Below are 19,193 nucleotides of genomic sequence, written 5' to 3'. Positions count from 1 at the left end.
CGTAGAGCGACAGGGTTTCACTGAGGAAGTGCCAGTTTAGGTGATCAAACACCTTTTCGGCTAGGGAGAGCATAATGCTCTCTTGTTTAGTCTTCTTTAGGAGGTGATATATGTTAAGGACCTTCCTGGTGTTTTCTGGTCCCTGTCTGCCTGCAACAAATCCCACCTGGTCTGTGTGGATTAGGGTGGGCAATATTGTTTTAAGGCGGTCAGCGTGAATTGTAGCGTACAATTTGGCATCTGCGTTAAGCAGTGAGATTGGTCTGAAGTTTTGGCATGCAGTTGGGGGTTTCCCTGGTTTAGGAAGTGTGATAACATGTGCTGACAGGAACTCAGTTGGGAAGGAACCCAGTCTAGTGGCCTCGTTGTAGAACCGGGTGAGAGGTGCTGCAAGTTCGTGTTTGAATATTTTATAATATAAGTTGGTGTACCCGTCGGGGCCTGGTGCTTTACCCTTGGGCATTTGGTCAATATGTTGGAGGATCTCCACCGTGGTGATGGGCATGGTGAGTTGGGTTGCTTGTTGTGAGTGAATCTTGGGGAGTGCTATGTTATTGAGATACGCTCTTATTGACTCTGGGGTGGGTCGGGGCACGTTGGGGTGGTCTTGCAAGTTATATAAGGTGCCGTAGTATCGAGCAAATTCATTAAATATTTGCGCAGGTTGCATTACTTTTTGCCTAGAATGTGTGTAAATGTATTGTGTTCTCGTTTGTGCCTGCTTGTCGCGAAGTCTTTGTGCTAATAGTTTCGTAGCCTTGTTTCCCATTGAGTAGGAAGTGGCTTTGAGTTTTCTCAGTGCTGCATTTGCTTTGCAGAGGTGGATTTCTTGGATTTTAGTTTGTGTGGTTTGTATTTGTTGTTATAGGGCCTGGGTGGGGTTCGCCTGGTTTGATCTGTGAAGGTCTTGGACTTTTTTGAGGAGCGCGATCATAGCGGTGTGGCTGATCTTTTTAAGATAGGCTGCTCTGCTCATTAGTATCCCCCTAATAACTGGTTTGTGTGCTAGCCATAGTGTGGTAGGAGTGGGACCTTCAAGTACGTTGGTTGCAAGGTAAAGGTTTATTTCTGTGCGTGTTGTCTCCATGAAGGAGGGGTCTTTGAGAAGTTGTTCGTTTATTCTCCAGGGGCTACGGTTTTTGTATTGGTATGTATCTGTGAGGTTTAACAAGACTGGGTTATGATCTAATATTGTGGATGTGTTTATCTCACATGACCTGACCTGTTGTAAGTGAGCATTGTTCATTAGGAACCCGTCTATGCGGAATTACGTATTGTGGACCTGAGAGTAGTGGGTATATTCCCTGGTGTTAGGATGTAAGGTTCTCCATATGTCGGAGAGGCCATATGAGAACAGTAGTTTATTCATGGAGTTGCAGTATTTGTGTAGGGTCTTTTTGCGTTTTGTGGAGTGTCGGGCTGTGGAGTCTGCATTGGGATCTAGTATGTGGTTAAAGTCACCGCTGATGACTGTAGTGCCTGTCTGGTGTTTCTCCACTTTGGCGAGGAGTGAGGCCAGATACGATTTCTGGTTATCGTTAGGAGAGTAGGAGTACACTATTGTGTATGTATTGTTGTTCAGGGTGCATATTAATATGATGAATCTGCCTTGCGGTTCGAGTTGGAGTGAAATTAGGTCAAAGGCTAGAGAGTGGCTCAGCAGGATCGACACTCCTTTGCTCTTGGATGGGGAGGTAGCATGGAACTGGTGAGGGAAATTCTTAAGCCCAAGTGAGGGATTAGAGTCGTGTTTGAAATGTGTCTCCTGTAAACAGACTATGTCTGCTTGTATGTTTTTGAGCTCCCTAAGGAGGGTGTGCCGTTTGTTGGGCGAGTTTAGCCCGCGAACATTGTGGGTAAGTATCTTCTTCGTCTGGAAATGACACAGTGGGTCTATTCGTAAGTATTGGCGGGAAGGGGGCGGTGTCGGGTCTGTTGGGGTGGAGGGTCTGGCCTTGGTTGATTATGTGAAACCGTCAGTGGTTTAGTCGTGAACTGGTACCTTGAGTTGTGAATCAGCTGCGTAATACAAAATACAGAGCAATATAAAACAAACTAATACAGTTAAACAATCAAACAATTAATAAGTAACAAGTAAAGAAAGTATCATATAATGGTGACTTTCAGAGGTATGTGCCATAGCAATGGCACTTCCTATTTGGGGGTGATGTGAGCGGGTCGGGTCATATGGAGGCAGCTCGGGGCTCATTTGGGTCGGGTTCTCTCTGGTCTTTTTTTATTTTTTTCTCTGTGAGTTTCTACGCTTTGGCGCATTCAGCGCCTATGTGAGGAGCAAGATGTCTTATTGGAGGCAATGGCTACTGTGGGTGTTGCACGGTTAGCCTATGTCAACAAAGTTAGATTAAAGTTTGTGGTACTGGTTCTATGGGGGGCCGCCCATGTTACCCCAGTTCTCTCTAGTAGAGTGCATCAAAGGGGATAAGATAAGGGTATTAATATGTGGGTGTATTAGGGTGTATTAGGGCATGTCATAGACTATCACATTGTATAACAGTTAGGTATTGGGGAAAACTTGGCTTTAACTTGCTTTCTTTCGTCTTGAGTTTTCAGTCTTCTCTCGGGGATGTGCGTCTCGTTTTTGAGGGCGCCCTGCCCCTGCTTCTGCGGTTTTGCTGGAGGGTTGGGGATTTGGTAGTAAGTTTCGGGACATACCCCATTGCCGTAGGAGGTTCAGTCCTTCTCTTGGCGTGTTTGCTTTGAAAAGTTTACCTCCTTTCGTGATAAGGAGCTTGGCCGGATATCCCCAACGGTACGGGACGTTTTGATGTCTCAGAGCGTCGGCTACTTCCTTAAAGGATCGCTTGCGACGTAGTGTCTCTGCGGATAAGTCCATAAACAATAAGACGTCCCTGAACCGGTCCGGAAGGTTCTTCTTGGTTCTGTGTGCCCTGAGGATTTGGTCCTTGATGTGGTAATAGTGAAGTCTCATGAGGACATCTCTTGGCGTGGTGGGCGGTAAATGCTGCGGCTTGGGAAGTCTATGGATGCGGTCCAGTAGGAACATGTCAGCAGGGATATCTGGCAGTATAGCCTTGAACAAATCCACTGCGTAGGCTGTTAAGTCTTGTGCCCCCATTTCTTCCGGCACCCCTCTCAGGCGTATGTTGTTGCGGCGCGATCTGTCTTCTGTGTATGTGATTTTAGTTTCATGGAGGTAAAGCTTGTCTTCGATTCTGCTGAGGCAGCCTTCTGTTGCAGTGTTGGCTGCAGTGAGGCTTTCCATGTTGCCCTCTAGGTGTGAGGTGCGTGCATCTAGGTCTGTAATGTCCCTCCTCATGTCAGTTATAGCCTCTGTGACAGTGCATTGCATTTTGGCTCCAGCTGCATCTAACATGGTTTGCAGGAGGGTCTGTGTGAGTGGGGTGTCTGCCTGCTTACCAGCTGTGCTGGCGCGGTCTGCGTCGGAGTCATAGTCGGCGCCATCTTGGGCCTGCTGGTCAGCAGTTTTATGTTGCGGCGTCCTAGCTGTAAAGAAGGCTGATTTTTCCTTCGCCTCCGCAGCTTTCTTTGTGTCGTGTTGGGACATCTTCCTCGTGGTCTGGGACGGAGAATATACCGAGGGTGGTTGTTTATTAGCCGTTTAGTGGAGCCCGTAGCAGCGGAGCTCGTTTACTGTGCTGCCATCCTGTTCGACGTCCGGTCACGCCCCTCTTTTCTTTTTTTTAACATGTATTTTTATTTGTTTTATAGTGAATTAAACAATGTCATACCGAGCGATATTACAAACTATCAGGTAACTGCAATAAGATGTTTACATAAGTTAGTTGCCATATGGAAACATTAATTTAAACAAAACATTAATTGCAAGTAATGAAGTTCAAATAATAACAATAAAATGTGGGTAACATGAAAATTATTGAGTGGAAGAGAAAAAGAGATAAGGAAAGAGAAGATAAAAGAAAGGAGGGCGTCCGTGTTGGAGTGCTGCAGTGGTCCTGACTCTGGATCCCACACAAGAATGCTGCAGAAGAGTCGTCACACCACTGTAATCACGGTTTATGTTAACAATCTAGTTAGAACCTTGGTCTTGAGAAGGAACTCATCCCATATTTTGCCCTCATCCCATCTTACCTGCCCCTGACCTAGCTGGTATAGCACCATTAATTCAGTTGGACTGTTCAAAGTGGTTTGGTCAATTAATGCTTTGGGGGATGGAACATGAGTTAAACAATTACAGGCCAATAGCAGCATTAATTTGATAGTGGGTTTGGGTAAGTGCTGTGGTAGCAAGAATAGAAAAAATGTTTATATGCATGGTTGTATATTGCACTAAATACCTTCTATAGAGTACTCTTCTCATAATCTCTAAGTGAGAGATACAGGAGGCAATACATTTATTGGATAATTTGGGACCACTGTTCCTGGCTCAATTCATGTCCTATGTCTTTGTGCCATGCTGCTTTGAATCCTAATTGCTGTGGGGTTTTTTTTGGCAATTAGTGTTTTGTTTTTTTTTTCCTGGTATTGGTAGCGTAACCACATGGGCTGACGAATTTTCAGGAAGGAAGCTCCCTTTTTCTAAAGCTAAATTGAACAGCTCAACCAGGTGTGGGTCCAAAATGTGCGCATATTTTTTGTAGGATATATTTTAAAACCCTGGCAGGGTTGGTAATTTCTGAATGAGAGTAATGACTTCCTCTGTTGTTATAGGAGCACTCACCCCGACTTTTTGAGCAGTAGTAAGGATTGGTAGGGAAACGGTAACTAAGTATTTTTTCATCCCCTCTCAAGTGGGTTGTGGAAAATCCCTATCTCCTTTAAATTGTATCATTTTGAATAATATTGTGCAAATTCATTACACATCCTGCGGGATCATTCGTTTTTGGCCTGCGTGGGAAGTAAGGAAGGGAATACTCATTTGGACTTGCTTATCTTTAAGTCTATCCATGACCCCCACAGTTTATGGGCTTGGGTTCATGTGGAATAGGACTTAATGCTGATTATTGAACTTAGGACAGGAACAATAAAAGAGGACAAAGTACTCTCAAAGATGATCACTACACATTGCATCAAAAGTGGTGTTGGTTCATATAGGTATTACTCAGGGGTGCTGAATTTACTGCAGTAAAACATTAACATGCAATACAATTACAAGAAGGCCGTTCTTACTAGGGTGCATAAGACATGACACTTGCATTTTTTTGGGTGGCTTTAAATTTAGCAGTGTGCGTTTAGCATTCACAGCTACAAGTCCCTCTATTACGGTATCTAAGGAGAACTCAAATTGCGGAGCATTCTATGCCTAGCAACCATACAATATCAAGCTATAGATCACAGTGCTGATAGTGTCACTTTAAAATGGCATTGCTTCATTTGTGCACAGTGTTATATTGATAATGTAGGTTTAGGACTATAATTAAATAAGGTTTGGATAAGGTGAGCTTTTTTTTTTTTGTAAATTTGATTTTTATTAACGTGTTTGCAGTGTCATTTCAACAGGAGATAGGCACAATATAAAAGGACTCGCAGGTCCCTAGCAATAGTGTCAGATGTAGCCGGGCTCGCAGGCCCCAAGAAAATCAAGTGGACTCGCAGGTCCCGCTTTTCCTCATTGACAATTTGGTTCTCATTTATACATAGTTAGTGTTAGTCATTCAATTGAGACTCGCAGGTCTCATCGCTTCTTAAGGGTGTGTGGATGCACAGATCCAATAGTTGTCTGTTTCGACTCCACATATGTATCATGGTCTTGAGCCGTTTGGCTCTCTGCTACTGTCGTATGGGTTTACATTTAGATTACAATTTCAATTATAGGTCTGTGTATCATGGATTTCTAATATTGTGCTCCCTCTGTCCTCGGCAGTAGGACAGTGGGTTAAGTTGGTCCCGTTCCCCTTGGTCGGTTTGGGTGGGTTCCACCCTGTGTCCTATTCTTAACTGTCTAGAAGCGTTGCCTCTAATTGTCCATGGCTTTCGAGTGGCCACTAGGGTGTCTTCGTTTGCGGGTAGCTTTGACCCACTGTAAGTTTCTACAGTCAAGTGGGGTCCGTCAGTGTGTTCTCCTCGGGAATTGGGGAAGGGTAAGCAAGAGGGGGGTGGGGCGGTCGGGTTGGTCGTCTGTCAGTGGTCCTCTGTCGTCTTGAGTGTTCGGTTTCCAAGGTCTATCGAGTGGTCGGGGGGAGGGCGTCGGTGGTTGTCCTAAGGTCTAGTTGGAATTGTGGTTTTGCTGTCTCTAAGATCCAGTATGTCCATAGTTCTGTATATGTCGTCAGGGTAGCGTTTGTTGTCATTGTTAGTTCCTCTATTGTCCTTAGTTCCTCCATCTGGTTGAACCAAGCCAGCATTGATGGTGTGACTGGTTTCTTCCAGAATTGAGGAAGTACTCGCTTGGCTACGTTCAATATTCTGATTGTCATAGATTTTTTATATTTTGAGTGGGGGGCTGGTGTGTGGTGTAAGAGCATTGCTGCCGGTTCCAGGGGGGGTGGGTGTTCTGTAAATTTCCTTAACATTTTGTGTATCCCCCTCCAGTACGGGGTGACCAGTGTGCAGTCCCACCAGATATGTTTCAATGTGCCTTCCTCCTGTCCGCATCTCCAGCACAGGCTAGGCGTGTTTGGGTTCATTTGGTGTAGGAGGTGTGGTGTCTTGTACCAGTGCGTCAGGAGTTTGTAGGCCGTTTCCTGCGTTTTACTGTGTGTGGAGCAGTGGTGTGTGAGGTAGCATATTGATTCCCATTCCCTTTCCGTGAGTGTGACACCTAGGGTTGCTTCCCATTTTCCCATGAAACGGGGCGGTTCAGTCGGGAGTTCCGACTGTAGCATGGAGTATAAGAAGGATATCCCGTGAGGTAGTGGGTCTGGGTGCGCGCTGATTTTTTCCATTGTGGTATACTCCCTTGCGAGCGCTGGACCATGTGGTAGGGTGTGTATGAAGTTAATAAGTTGGGCATAGCGAAAACGGTGCATGAATGTGGGGGGTGTCTCCCCTAGCAGATCTGTTAGCCGTCTACAGGCCCCTCCCTGGAGAATGTGGTGCAAGCGTGGGGATGCGTTCGGGACGATGTCCCTGAGGGCTCGTGGGTCTAGTCCTGGGGGAAAGTCCTCATTCTGTGTTAGTGGCATGAGGGGGGAGGGGTAGGGTGACATGTTTCCCTGTCGTTGGGCCTTCTGCCATACTCCCAGTGTGTTTTTCGTGTATATGGACATGTCATGTCCTTCCTTCGAGCCGCGACTCCATGGGAGTCCTGCGATCGGTCTACCTGCCTCCGTTTCTTCTACCGTTTTCCACAGTTTGTGTACCCCGTTCTTAGACCATTCTACAACCCTCTGTAGGTGTGTGGCCACATAGTATAGCTGGAAGTCCGGGAGGGCTAGTCCCCCCTTGTCCTTGGGTCTGGTCAGTGTGGAGAATTTTATTCTGGGCTTCCCTCCTCCCCATATGTATCTGGTCATCTCTTTCCTGAGTGTTACGAAGAAGGGTCTCGGAATTACAATGGGGATGGCCTGTAGAAGGTACAGGAGGCGCGGGAGGAAGTTCATTTTTATGACCTGTACTCTCCCTAGCCACGAGATATGGGGATACGACCATTCCCTCATGTCCCTCTGGAACGTCTGTAGGATGGCCGTGAAGTTGTCCCTGTACAAGTCTCCTGTGTGTTTGGTCAGCCAGATTCCCAAATATTTAATTTTGTTTTCGGCCCATTGGAAGGGGAAGCTATGTCTCAGGGATTCCGCCCTTGCTTGGGGTACGCTGACGTTTAGGATGTGTGATTTTCCGTAATTAATTTTCATATTAGATATGTCCCCAAATGTCTGTAGTTCTTTCATTATATTCGGTAGGGTAATTACTGGGTTGGTCACCATAAACAGCAGGTCGTCGGCGTATGCCGCCACCTTATGATGTACTGGGCCTGTCGTGAGGCCTGTGATGTCTACGTTGTGTCTGATATGTGTGAGGAACGGCTCCAAGGCCAGAGCGAATAGGAGCGGCGACAGGGGGCACCCCTGTCTGGTGCCATTGTGGATGGTGAAGGCACTCGTCAGCGCCCCGTTAACCAGTACCTGGGCCGTAGGTTCTCGATAAAGTGCCTCTATCCATTGTCTGAGGTGGGGGCCCAGACCCATGTGGGCTAGTGTTTCAAAGAGGTACTCCCATCCCACCCTGTCGAAGGCCTTCTCCGCGTCCGTGGATAGCAGGAGAAGGCCTTCGGCAGTCCTCCCGTTGCCGTGCATGAGGGTAAGTGCCCTGATGGTGTTGTCGCGGGCCTCGCGTCCCGTCACGAACCCCACCTGATCAGGGTGGATCAGAGAAGGGATGTGCCTCGTGAGGCGCGTGGCCAGGACCTTAGCTAGGAGTTTGACGTCGCAGTTTATCAGCGAGATTGGCCTGTAGTTCCCACAGAATTCTCTGTCTTTGCCATCTTTGGGTATGACAGTTATGTGGGCCGTCAGGGCTTGCTTGGGGATACATTCCCCTTCCCTTACTGCGTTGAACGCTTCCACCATTGGTGGAAGCAGCTCCTCCGCGTATGTCTTGTAATATTTCACCGGCAGGCCGTCTGGCCCTGGGCTTTTACCGGGTTTGGTGCTCTTGATAGCCGCCGATAGCTCTTCTATTGTGATGGGTTCATCGAGCACTTCGGCGGTTTCAGCGTCTAGGGTCGGCATTGGGTACTTAGCTAGGTATGTTTGGATCGAATGGCGAAGGCGGGCCTTCGCTGGTTCTGTCTGGGGCTGCGGGAGTGTGTAGAGATCCGTGTAGTATGCGCGGATCGCTGTCATGATGTCCGATGGGATGCGGTGTATGGACCCTCCTTTGTCCCTGATCTTGTCAATATATGTATGTTGCCTTCGTTTCTTTAGCATAGCCGCCAGGAGCTTGCCACTCTTGTTCCCGTGTAGGGTGAAGAAGGCTTTATGTCTGGCGGCGTCCCTGTGATGTTTAGAGTGGATTAATGTGGCTAATTCCCTCCTCAGTTGTAGGAGGCGGGATTGGAGCTTGTGGCTCGGGTCGAGTTTGTTTTGGTCGTCTGTTTGGTGTATTTCCTCTAGGAGGCCTGCTAGTCTTAGTGCTGTTTGTTTCTTTATGAGCGCTCCTTGTTGAATGTAGTGTCCCCTTATTACTGATTTGTGTGCTTCCCATCGTACTGTCGGGGACGTGTGTTCGGCTGTGTTGAGGGACAGGTAGTCTCTAATTTTGTCGCCTATCAGGGTTACGACCTCTGGGTTAGTTAGAAGATATTCATTTAATCTCCATTTCGGGGTGGTGGGGCGAAAGAGTGGTGATTTTAGTTTGATGGTGACTGGCGCGTGGTCTGACCACGTCGCCGTACCAATCGTGGCTTGAGTGACCAGTGGGAGGTCGTAGTGTGTGGTGTATATGTGGTCTATGCGTGAGTACGAGTTGTGCGGGTGGGAAAAGAAGGTGTAGTCTCTTGTGTCTGGGTGGTGGGCTCTCCAGCAGTCGACCAGGCGGTGGCTGCGGAGTAGTGATTTAACGGTTTGCCGTTGTTGCGTGGAAATGTGGGAGGTGCCTGACGATGTGTCCCATGTTGGGTCCAATGTCATGTTAAAGTCCCCCCCTAGTATGAGGGTTCCCTCCCTAAACTCCATGAGTCTGCGGAGTGTTTGTTTGAGGAAGCTGTAGTGCCGTGTGTTGGGGGCATATACTGTTGCGAACGTGTATGGGCGCTCTGCTATTTTCCCTTTGAGGAATAGGTATCTGCCTTCGTCATCTGTCATGCATTCTCCCCCCTGGAACGGCACGCTCTTGTGGAGTAGTATCGCTGTTCCCCTGGCCTTTCCCCCGTGATAGTCGCTGTAGTAGCCTTGCGTGTAGCGGTGGTCAGTCAGTTTGGGTCTAGCCCCTTTCTTGAAATGCGTTTCTTGTATCATAACTACTGAGGCCCTCCGCTCGTGAAAGTCCCTCAGTGCCCCGGATCTTTTCTCCGGTTTGTTAAGTCCCTTTGCGTTAATAGTAATTACCTGTAGGGGAGCGGGCGTCAGGGCCATGTCTGTCTTCTCGTGTCTTGGGTGGGTGTCCCTTCCAGTTCCTAGTCCTCGTTATGTGGGCGGTTCTAAAGTTGGTCTGGGGTCGCAGTCAGGGGGGGCCGTCCGGTGTCCAGTAAGGGTGGTAGTGGGGTATGCAAGGGGGGGGGGGGTAGGGTTACGTGTAGTCTGTGTCTCGGTCTCTCGACCGTTAGGTGTAGACGTCGGGGAGTCACAGTCCTCGGCACCACCAGTGGTGCACGTGGGTTGCTCACCGTTTGGTCGGCGTCTCTCCTGTCAGGCGGTGGTCGGGTGTCCGGGCGTCTGTGTCGGCGTCTTAGTGACATGTCTCCAGGTGTCCCTGTACGGCTCATAAGTGGTGGTATAAAGGGCTTGTTCGTCTTCCCCGTCTCTTTGTGTTTCTCTTCCTGGGTTTGTGTGTGTTGATGGTCTCGCGTGTGTATCCTGTCCGGTCGCTATTGTGAGGTGTAGCATAAACAACAGCATTAACAGTGAATTAATCATCTCAACAAATATATACAATTAACTGGCAGTTCAAACATTATTAAAGAAAGACATTAAGCGTTTCACTATCCCCCTCCCCCTGGTCCCCCCGGCTAAGCTAGCTGGGGTGTAGTGATTAGGTCCCCTTTCCATTGGGCTGCGTGGATGTATCTGGTTTTAGTGCTGGCGCCTACGAGGCCAGGGCCAGGCCTGGGTCATTCCTATTACCTTTGAGGCTGTTAGGCCTCACTGCTGGTGTTTTGGGCGTAACCGGCACAGCGGGCCCCCCGGGGCCCAGGCTCCCGCCTCCCCTGAGCCCCGTGGTGTCCACCGCGCCGGCGGTCCCGGGCTGGGCAGCCTCCACCTGACTACCGCCCCACAGGCACCCCTGTCGGTTGCGCCCCCCGCCCCAGGTGGGCCCCGCCGGCGCCACCGCCCGCCTGCTCCCCGAAGTTCGTCACAGGGCAGGTGGGTGACAGCAGCCGGGCCCAGCCAGCGCGAAGGGCCCCCCCTAGTTCACATTACACAGCATATACGATACAGTGATAATTAACAATGGTCAGGTTCCCGTCCCGCTACCCCCTCCCTCCAAGCGAGAACCTCATCAGTGTGGGGGACCCCCTCAGGTTATAATAAACAGCTTATTTGATATAATAAAAGTGAATAGCCTTAAGTACGTTCCCATCCCATTACCTCCCACCCCCCGGGTGGGAACCCCTTCAATGCCCTTTCAGTCTGATAGGTTACCCTACTCCACTGAATTGTGGAGTTCTCGTTGTGCTCTCTGTCTCCGTTATGCTTTTGTCATCGTAGGGGGTCTCGACTCACGATGGCTTGGTGTGTAGCATCACAGCGGAGTCTATTTAGTGTGTCCATAGTCTCTGGTTTCTCGGGGCTGAGATGGGATCGGCTGTTTAGTTCGTCGGTGGAGGACCACGGGTTGGGGGGGTTCTAGGAGCTCGGTTGCTTACATGTTGGCGCCTGAGGGGCGCGTGGTTTGTTGTCTCGGTCTCCGAGGCCTCGATGGTTGTTGCAGTCTGTTCTGAGTCTCAGGTGAAAAGGTGTAAAAGGCCATCGGGTCAGGCCAGGGTAGATGTATCTGAGGCAGTTGGAGTTCTCTTGTAATGTCTCTAAAGTCTTCTTCGCTCCTCACCATAAAGGGGCCTGTATTTGTGGTGATTTGTAATCCATTAGGGAAGCTCCAGCGGTACCTAATTTTGTTGGTCTGTAGCACTCTCGTGAGGGGGCGCATGGCCCTGCGGTACGCCAGGGTTGCCGGGGATAAATCTGGGTAGAGTTGTAGTTCTGCCCCTTTGTGTAGGATTTGGCGTCGGTCTCTGGCACTTCTCAAAATGTCTTCCTTAACCTGGAAGTGTGTTAGGCAACAGATGACGTCCCGTGGTGGGGACTCCGGCGGGCCCCTGGGCCTGAGTGCCCTGTGTGCCCTGACAAACTCAACGGGCGAGTCGGGCGGTTTCTGCAGGAGGGCATTAAATATTTCCGTGAGTGTGTCACGGATCGGTGTGGTTTGGTCTAGATCTTCCGGTATACCTCGGATCCTGAGGTTCTGTCGTCGCCCCCTGTTATCTAGGTCTTCCATGTGGAGGGCCATTTGGCGTAACTGTGTTTCTTGTCGTTTTATAATGCTTACTGTTGCGTTCTGCGCCGTCGTGACATGGTCGCAGTCAGCTTCTAGTTGAGCCAGTTTGGTATGGATCCCCTGCATATCCTCCCTCAGGGCATGTAATTCTCCAGTTATAGACTTGTGGAGGGCATCGTTGGCCTCTTTGAGGTCGGATTTCGTGGGCAGGTTGCTCAGTATAGTCGCCCAGTCCAGCTGGGAAGGGGGCAGATCGGGTGGAGTCAGTACCTGCTCGTTGTGTCCGCCGCATGGCAAGGCCGCGTGGGTAGTGCCTGAGGCTTCCGTTTCCCCGGAGGCCTGATCGGCCTGATCTGCTTGGGTTGTGAGGAATTTGCGCATGTTAGTCGCCTGTGACCCCCTCGGGGTGTCGGTGGTCGTAGTAGCTTGTTGGGACCGGTTATTTCTCCCCATTGTCGACGGGCTAAGGCTAGTGAGACGGGTTTTTTATTTCAGCCTGCAGGGAGCTCCTGGTTCACGCCGCCATTCCGCTCGGCGCTCAAGCCACGCCCCCGATAAGGTGAGCTTTAAGAGTACGGCTCTTAGCTGTTGGTCACTTGGTTATGCAAGCAATATTATGAATGCACTGTTATGACTTATGGCTAAGAAGTGGTGCCATTAGAATAATTAATATGATCACAGGATATCCTGAGCAATTGTATAGAGCAGGAAATATCCAGGTACATTGTGAGTAACAGCGTAATACCATGGCTGCTGCATTACAATTTGCCAAATTAAAGCATGCCATTTATAAATTCGAAGGTGGAGCAATGAATGATAAACAGATAATGTACAGATAGGTGTTTTGTTGTTATTATTATTTGAGAAGATTATTATAACTATTATCTAACAAATAATACTTGTTAAAGCAAAGATGGGTTGTCTTCTTTTGGATCAACAGCATAAAATGTTTTGAACTGGATTGGCTTTTTAACTTGTATTTCACAAACCTATCTCTCGCTCTTACTTAAAGGAACACTATAGTCACCTGAACAACTTTAGCTTATTGAAGCAGTTTTCAGGAGGTTCAGTCCTTCTCTTGGCGTGTTTGCTTTGAAAAGTTTACCTCCTTTCGTGATAAGGAGCTTGGCCGGATATCCCCAACGGTACGGGACGTTTTGATGTCTCAGAGCGTCGGCTACTTCCTTAAAGGATCGCTTGCGACGTAGTGTCTCTGCGGATAAGTCCATAAACAATAAGACGTCCCTGAACCGGTCCGGAAGGTTCTTCTTGGTTCTGTGTGCCCTGAGGATTTGGTCCTTGATGTGGTAATAGTGAAGTCTCATGAGGACATCTCTTGGCGTGGTGGGCGGTAAATGTATAGCCAATCCAGTTCAAAACATATAGTCACCTGAACAACTTTAGCTTATTGAAGCAGTTTTGGTGTATATAGTCCTCTGCCATTTAGGAGTTAAATCCCTTTGTTTATGAACCCTAGTCACACCTCCCTGCATGTGACTTGCACAGCCTTCCATAAACACTTCCTCTAAAGAGAGCCCTATTTAGGCTTTCTTTATTGCAAGTTCTGTTTAATTATGATTTTCTTATCCCCTGCTATGTTAATAGCTTGCTAGACCCTGCAAGAGCCTCCTGTATGTGATTAAAGTTCAATTTAGAGATTGAGATCCAATTATTTAAGGTAAATTACATCTGTTTGAAAGTGAAACCAGTTTTTGTTTTCATGCAGGCTCTGTCAATCATAGCCAGGGGAGGTGTGGCTAGGGCTGCATAAACAGAAACAAAGTGATTTAACTCCTAAATGACAGTGAAATTGAGCAGTGACATTGCAGGGGAATGATCTATACACTAAAACTGCTTTATTTAGCTAAAGTAATTTAGGTGGCTATAGTGTTCCTTTAAGGGTTACGTTCCACTTTAACCTTATCATTCTGCTACTTACCACCCTACCGTTTGGTTGCTACCCCTCACGTTGCCACCCTATTTTGTTTTGATACCCAACCTCTCCTAGATTTTATTTTAGCAGAGTCTTCTTTATTATTGGTATTTATATAGCGCCAAATAGTATTCCGCAGAGCTTTACAATATTCTGGACGGGAGGAGATTTAACAATAAATGAGACATTTACAAAATTATATAGGAACAATAGGTTGATGATGACCCTGCTCAAACGAGCTTTGACCTATTGTTCCTGTAACATTTTGTACTGTTAAATTCCCCCCTTTATAACATCGTAAAGCACTGCGGAATATGTTGGCGCTGTATAAATGCCGATAATAATAGATTACTATGTAACTATATTATCAAGTGCAGGTAACTTGAAATCATGTGATACAGGAGTTCAGTAGATTGGATGGGACAGAGGGTGCTCTTCCATGAACTGTATTGTACACAGCACAACGTGCCATCTTCTAAACTTAATCCACCTGATTGGTTAATGTTTTATTGCTTACAATATAGCATCACTAATCTCTATGAAGCTCTCTTGTGCTGGGCGCTATATAAGAAATGTAATATAAATGAAATAAACTATTTTACACTTCAATTGTTTGCCGTATTATGATGAAGAGTAACTATATTTATATGTTTCAGCAAAAAAACTGAGCCTGTATCAAATATTAGCTCCAAACGCTTATTCCATGGTCGAGGACTTTGTACCCATCCTTCAGAAAACTGTCTCATCTACTCTTCATGAGGTAAATCGTAATTTTTCGAACATATTTACAAATCGATTAGAATTTTCTGCGTTTTTCAGAGATTTCACACTCTGAAGAAGAATGCATCCTTGTGGAGCTTTAGAGTCCTTGAGTTTTACCTCTGCTGATTACACCATCGTGTGGGTTATACCTTTACTGTAGCTTCCAATGTTTTCATTTTCTTAGGATACTGGACTTCCCAAGTACCATAGCTACATATCCAGCATACGTTGAAAATAATTCTGTATATTCTTTGATTCTGTAACGTTTAGTATATGACTTCTAGCAAAAATCGCTGCAGTTCTACTCTCCCTAGGGACATCACAGTTGGTATCTCTGCCCTCCCTGGTATTTGTTAAGTGTGACCCACAGTGTATGTGCATACCCGGTCCTACTTCCCTTTTCTGGGAAGAAACCTATACTACAGCCATGTGAATTGCTAGTTTCATAAAAAACATACATGAAGCTGTTCTAGAAGAAGGCATAGTAGTTTCTTTCATGTTCTTTCATGAATTAAACTAGCAGCGAATAGTAAACTACATATCTAACAAATTCATCCGCTGCTGTTATGGTTTTATGGGATATGCATGGTTCTTCCCTTGGGTTCCAGCCTTTGTGAGTCATTCCAGATTCTGAATAAACAAGAGCTTTTTATTGAGCGAGATTGAGACATGGATCTCTATTATTATTGTAATATTTCCCATCTTCTCTAGGCATTATTTATATAATGTTTTAAAAATGTGGTCAAGTCAAGCCTGTCCACACAAGTGTTGTTCCCCTGCATCCCTCCTAAATTCCCAAACGTAATTACTTAATTCTCTCTGCACATAGCAAGGGCATGTGAAGAGTAGTAAATATATATAATGGATTGAATTCATGGCTTTATTTCATGGGCATGAGCCCGGATCTTTAGTTTAATTGGCCCCTATGTTAATCTGGCCCTGTTTGTTATTGTGAAATATTGTGATTTATTGTATCAGTCTCCTAAGTAATAACAATCAACTTTGTTTCTATAGAGGGTAATGCTGCAGTTTGAGTGGCATGATGGGTCTATCAAGAATGTGCATGTTGATCCCCCAGCACTCTATGATTACCAGGTAACGCATTCACTTGGCTAAATGGTAGTTATATCTATATGTAATGAGACCGTGACAGGTGGTTTTACTAGATATATGTTATTAGTATTTTGTCCTCACAGTCCAATAGCAAAATTATGTATAGCAGGCAGTTTAGAAGAATTTTCACATTTCCATATTTTTTTTGTATTTTTGAATAAAAAGTTTTCAAGAAAATTCAAAGGGACACTATAGTCACCAGAACAACTACAGCTTATTGTATTTGTTCTGGTGAGTATAATCAGTCCCTTCAGGCTTTTTGCAGCAAACACTGTGTTTTCAGAGAAGGGCAGTATTTACATTACAGCCTAGAGATACCTCCACTGGCCACTCCTCGGATGGCTGCTAGAGGTGCTTTCTGGGGCAGTGCTACACAAGAGGAGATGCTGATTGGCCAAGGCTGTGTTTGGCTTGTGCTGGCTCTGCCCCTGATCTCCCTCCTTAACACGTTCAGCCAATCCAATGGTTTCCTATTGGAAAGCAATGTGATTGGCTAAGATCATAACTTTTGATGATGTCAGCCAAGTAGGCAGATCAGGGGCAGAGCTGAAAAAAAGTAAGAATTTACTCTATTTAGGCGAGCAAGGGGGGCTAGATTGTGTTTTTTAACACTACAGGGTCAGGAATAAATGTTTGTGTTCCTGACTCTATAGTGTTCCTTTAACTATAAATGTATAGTGTTCCTTCCTATTTCTTTTTGTGATAGGAAAAACCAACCAGTGTAACAGACTGAGTAACTGGTTAATTTAGCTTGCTTTATATTTGCTTGCTTCGCAAAATGATCCAGTAAGCCAAATACATGAACGATTTATGTTAGAAGAAATATCTTCGCATTGGAAATTTGGCCTTGAATAGCCTTTATTTTGCATCAATTGGCTTTGTGTATTTTACAGATACAACTTGCAAAAGTTGCAAAAACCTATGAGAAAAGAATAGACTGGCTTACAAACGGCAGCAAAAAATTCTGGGGCACAATCTGTGAAAAAAGGTATATATTGGTGTAAAGCACATGTATTTGTATGTAAACGCTAACGGTATTTGTATAGTACATTGTTAAAGGATCACTATAGTGTCAGAAAAAACAATCAGTTTTCCTGACAGTATAGTACCCTGAGGGTTTCCCCTTCCCTTGGTGCTGAAGATTAAAACCCCTTCAGTTACTCACCTTATCCCACCGCCGGGCTCACTTACCTCTCCTCCCCCGCCGACGTCAGCTCCCCCGTCTTTTCTATGGACGCTCTGCGTGATGGAGGCATAAAATGCCTCCAGCGTCGCAGATGCGCCTCTAGTGGCTGTCCAGAAGACAGCCACTAGAGGCTGGCTTAACCCCAAATGTAAACATAGCAGTTTCTCTGAAACTGCTATGTTTACAGCAGGCAGGGTTAACCCTAGAGGGACCTGGCACCCAGACCACTTCATTGAGCTGAAGTGGTCTGGGTGACTATAGTATCCCTTTAAATAACTAAACCATGATAATATGTATTGGCCAGCAAGCTCTGGCGGTACATATCCTTTGGTCCTTGGACTGACTTTTGCTGGTGCTGTCAGTGCCACCCACAGAGGAGGTCCTGAGTCACATGACACTTACTAATTTGCCACACTCAAAGCTGTGTTGATTACCCCTAAACCTCCATTTGAAATTCACAGTTTAGACAATCTGTAATATTCTGTGTGAGGGGGATGCAGGCAACAAATTGTGTCTAAATGGTTGGTCCATGCAACATTTCTCATATTAGTCCAAGGAGTTTAGAGAAACATCTTCCTTTGGGATTGAATTTTGGGCTTTCATATCCCAAAGTACATAACAAATCTCATTAAAATGAGTTGGTGACATAAATTTGGTACTTGCTCATTTAATGTGCAATATATTGCCTGTCACATCTTAATTTTTCTTAACTTTATAACAGAGAGAGAATGCTGATAATATTCACATGGCCCTATTAGTAACAATCTGTGACTCTACGTCCCAGAAGATACACATTGCACAAACCAGGCTTTATTGGTTAATGGCAGCAATATGTGGCATATTTTTTTTAATTTACCGGTATTTGACATTTTCATGGGATGTACATTCAATTGCACCACCTTCTCAGACGCCAAATAATTTCAGCACAGTTAGTGCTATTTTTGGACATGTTTCGTTTTGAGTAGTTGAGTATTTTAATGGTGGCATTTGATGTTGCAGCCACTCATGATAAATGACGGCAGTGATTCTGATGTTTTTTGGAAGGGTTCTTCCATCTGTCTTTATTGTCTATTTCATGGCAAATAAGTGAACAAATCAGTCTCACCTTTACTGTGGCTTAATTATAGGCACATTTCTGTGAGTTTTCACTAATCCATTTTTAGAAAGTTGTTGTCTAATGCTGGTACTCCAGCTGTTGTAGGCTCTGTTTCCCTTTATTTTCATTAAAATTTTAGCTATTACCATTTTATAACATGCAGACGCCAATGCATTTCTCAACGTTGAGTTGTTTTTTTTTCTCCATAGGGTGGTATTGTTGGTGGACATATCGGTTGCAAACGCCATGCACATTATCAATATTCAGCACTCTCTGCGCCTTCTTCTAGAAGAGCAAATGGCAAACAAAGATTTATTCAACATCATAGTGTGAGTTACCCAATGTTAAAAAAAAAAAGCATTTGTACATTTACCTTAGTAGTGTTTACACAGTCCAGGGAGAAGTAGCTCCCTGTTTACATATGTAGCATCCAGGGCTAAATCAGCTCTGGCAAAACACACAAAACATGGCTAACTCTCTTTAAAAACTATACTTTTTGATGTGAATATTATGAATTGTATGTGAGGTACACATGTAGCATATTAAACCAGTGTAGAATGTTCCTATAGTGTGATCTAAAGAATGATATATACTCTATAACAGTTTATTAATTACAATAAATATCAAGAATGATATGATATATACTGTATAACAGTGCATTAATTACAATAGATTTCAAGTATTTGAACTCATTCATTCACAGTCTTATACCATTAGAATAGGATAGAATCCTTTGGTTCTTTGCATCAAAAGCCACAGGTTAAAGTTGGCTTCCTGTACCCTTCAGAATCCAATTCAAACTGCTAACCTAAAAGGGGCGGGCTGGAGAGAGTAAAAAGGGGGGGAGAGTAAAAAGAGGGGGGGAGGGAGTAAAAAGAGGGGGGGAGGGAGTAAAAAGAGGGGGGGAGAGAGTAAAAAGGGGGGGAGAGAGTAAAAAGGGGGGGAGAGAGTAAAAAGAGGGGGGGAGGGAGTAAAAAGGGGGGGTAAAAAGGGGGGTGGAGGGAGTAAAAAGGGGGGGTGGAGGGAGTAAAAAGGGGGGAGAGTAAAAA

At 45.8% G+C, this 19,193-nt stretch overlaps 1 protein-coding gene across 1 annotated transcript in view; it reads left to right on the top strand.

Moving 5' to 3' along the window:
- VWA3A (von Willebrand factor A domain containing 3A) overlaps positions 1-19,193 on the top strand; it is a 147,592-nt gene that overhangs the window by 69,666 nt on the left and 58,733 nt on the right. Inside the window, exons 14-17 of the mRNA XM_063428878.1 lie at positions 14,644-14,747; positions 15,764-15,844; positions 16,756-16,850; positions 18,354-18,473. Of these exons, the coding sequence (XP_063284948.1) occupies positions 14,644-14,747; positions 15,764-15,844; positions 16,756-16,850; positions 18,354-18,473 (400 nt within the window). The remainder of the gene's footprint in view (positions 1-14,643; positions 14,748-15,763; positions 15,845-16,755; positions 16,851-18,353; positions 18,474-19,193) is intronic.

The sequence above is a fragment of the Pelobates fuscus genome, chromosome 8, assembly GCF_036172605.1.
Source record: "Pelobates fuscus isolate aPelFus1 chromosome 8, aPelFus1.pri, whole genome shotgun sequence".
Taxonomy (NCBI): Eukaryota; Metazoa; Chordata; class Amphibia; order Anura; family Pelobatidae; genus Pelobates; species Pelobates fuscus.
The sequence above is the reverse complement of the archived record's forward strand: the minus strand, read 5'-3'. Positions and strand labels throughout refer to the sequence as shown.